General features: G+C 35.0%; 1 protein-coding gene across 1 annotated transcript; it reads left to right on the top strand.

The window, feature by feature from the left end:
* Nucleotides 1–377: 377 nt before the first annotated feature.
* Nucleotides 378–1,022, top strand: LOC108378848 (triple functional domain protein-like; the record flags this gene model as incomplete). Its single annotated transcript, XM_017635159.1, has 3 exons — nt 378–465; nt 548–871; nt 962–1,022. Coding segments are annotated over exons 1-3 (473 nt in total), but the record flags the coding sequence as incomplete, so codon positions are not given.
* Nucleotides 1,023–2,535: the final 1,513 nt, after the last annotated feature.

The following is a 2,535-nucleotide window of genomic DNA, read 5'->3' as shown; positions in this document are numbered from 1 at the left end:
AATGACATTTTACTCATTAGAGTAGCCCTTATTGCGAAAAGTATTCAAATACCTGGCCTCAGTCGCTAGCAATAATCGAACGGCCAAAATACATATCAAGAAATACAAAATCGTATATAAATTTAAGTTTAAAGGTTACCCAAAGTGACTTAATATTTTTTTCATTTTCTTTATCCAGTTATAATATATACTGTCCAAGTATATCCAGTCCGAGACTTAAATCTCTACCGCACATCCGTTTACTCATTTCCCTCCATGCCACTTCAACTTTTTGACTTAATAACAACCGCGTTGCATATGGGTGTATGTACATATGTATGTTCATATGTAGTAGTCATGTCTATTTATTTAATATGCTTCATTACCGACTTTATAGTATGTCTTTGCTGGTCGCCTCTTGCTGCCTGCTAGCAGGAGCACAAGACGTGTTAACTGGCCATGTCTGCAAAACGGCACAACGTGCCAGTATTTATTGATTTTTTTTTTTTTTCAAGTCGTTGCCATCGTGCCATTCTCATTGTTGTCGCTTTTGTCATATTCAATTAAGTTATCCTTTTTTTGCCTTATTTCTTATTTCTATTTTTCTTTTTCCCATTGCAGATTGGTAGCCACGAGGGCACTTGGGTGGTCGCTGATTACATTGCAACACCCGGCTCCAATGAGTTGAGTGTAACTAAGGGGCAACAAGTTGAGGTTGTGGAAGCACCCTCAGCCGCCGAGCCAGATTTCTGTTTAGTACGCCTAAATCCACAAAGTGACGATGCAGCCGTACAGGAAGGACTGGTGCCTGTTTCAATACTTAAACCATCGCCAAGCGCACAGAAGAACAGTTCGGCGCGCAAGGAAACAAACGATGCGATGCAGGAGCAAAGTGAGTACATAAATAGTTGACTTTTATGATGAATGAAGAGCAAATCTTATAAAGTTTTAATTTCACAATTGTGTGCTTTACTTTTTTTAGGTAACAATCGCGGCAAACCGGATCCGTTGACTTCATCAACAAAGCGACGTGGCTTTAGCGGGTAAGTTTTACTTTCGAGTGTCATACGAAAAGTTATTAACTTTTTTAACTGACGTTGGTTTGCTATTTGAGAAGTAAAAGCAGAAATTGAAAAGAAAAAGTGTTAAAGTTGCAGCTAAATTTTTTGTGAAAGTTCTGTGAAAAGGCAAGTTAACTAGTTTTAATTAAAGGCGAACTGCAGGGAGATTTTGTGTAGGAAAAAGTGTAATACATACATAAGTATTTGGAATAATTATAAAAAGTATAGTGATAGTGTAATTGGTAATATGAAAAAAACTTTTCAAAAATAGGTTGTTAGTAAAAAGGTTCAACAGAAATAATAGAAGATAGAATATTTGACCATAATAAAGAGAAAGAAAAAAGATATTGAATAGTTTCAAGCATTTATATTGAAAATTTTTCGAAAGAAGCTACCAATAAACGCACAACATAAAAATAACGTAGCGACTGGAATTTTGAAAAGCTGACATGCAACTATGTACAGTGAGGAGCAAATTGACTCTTTGACACAGCAAAAGACCGTTCGCAAAAAAAAATAAAAACGCGATTTTCTGGGGTCTTCAAACTTCTACTATAAATATATATAAAATTGTTATAAAACTGCATAGTCAGAAATGTTTTAGATTTTCGGATAATAAAGTTTGAAAATTTTATGAATTTTGAAGAAATTTTCTACATTTTGTTTAAAGTTTAAAATTCAGATTTCAACGGACCTGGCTGTAACATGGACAATACTTTTATCAGAAATTAACAAAGAGTTTTAACATGAAAAACATTTAATATTTAAAAAAAAAAACATTACCATTTTGACGCTTTTGTTCCTCACTATGTGTATAAAGTAGTCGTTTTGTGGTCAAAGAACTTATTTTATGACTCCAACGAGTTTAACAGTCTTATTTTCACAATTTGATTTAATCAAAAATTATAAAAATTTTATAAAGCATATTTCTGCATTTATCACATACATACATATGTATTTCCGATCCTTAATTTGCAGCATTTTCAAGTCTGACCATTCAAATGAATATCAGCAACCTCTCCAAAAATAGTCTACAACAGAAAAATTCAAGTAACTATGCAAATACGATCCGGGCTGCATTTGGATAGCTTTACGTTCAAAAAATGCTTACGAAATCTAGGCTGTGGCGCTATAACAAATTAAGTGATTTTGGCCGAGTTCATACAGTAACAAGTACCTAAAACAGAAACAGGCGGCCGCTGTGGTGTAGTGGTTAGCAGTGCGCGCTATCACTCCGCAGGACCTGGACTCAAGTCCGGTTCAACTCAACAACAAAAAATGTTTATTCTAACAGCGGTCGCCCCTCGGCAGGCAATGGCAAACCTCCGAGAGTATTTCTGCCTTAGAATCAATATACATATAGTATAACTGCGTTTTTATACCCGAGCGCACTTGTGCACAAGGGTATTATAACTTTGTTCACATAACGGTTGTTTGTAACAGGCAAAACGAATCGAGATAGATATAGACAAATGTATACATAAATGATCAGAAT

Source organism: Rhagoletis zephyria, unplaced genomic scaffold (assembly GCF_001687245.7).
Source record: "Rhagoletis zephyria isolate East Lansing unplaced genomic scaffold, Rhagoletis_zephyria_1.1 Rzeph_scaffold_15096, whole genome shotgun sequence".
NCBI classification, from domain to species: domain Eukaryota; kingdom Metazoa; phylum Arthropoda; class Insecta; order Diptera; family Tephritidae; genus Rhagoletis; species Rhagoletis zephyria.
The sequence above is the reverse complement of the archived record's forward strand: the minus strand, read 5'-3'. Positions and strand labels throughout refer to the sequence as shown.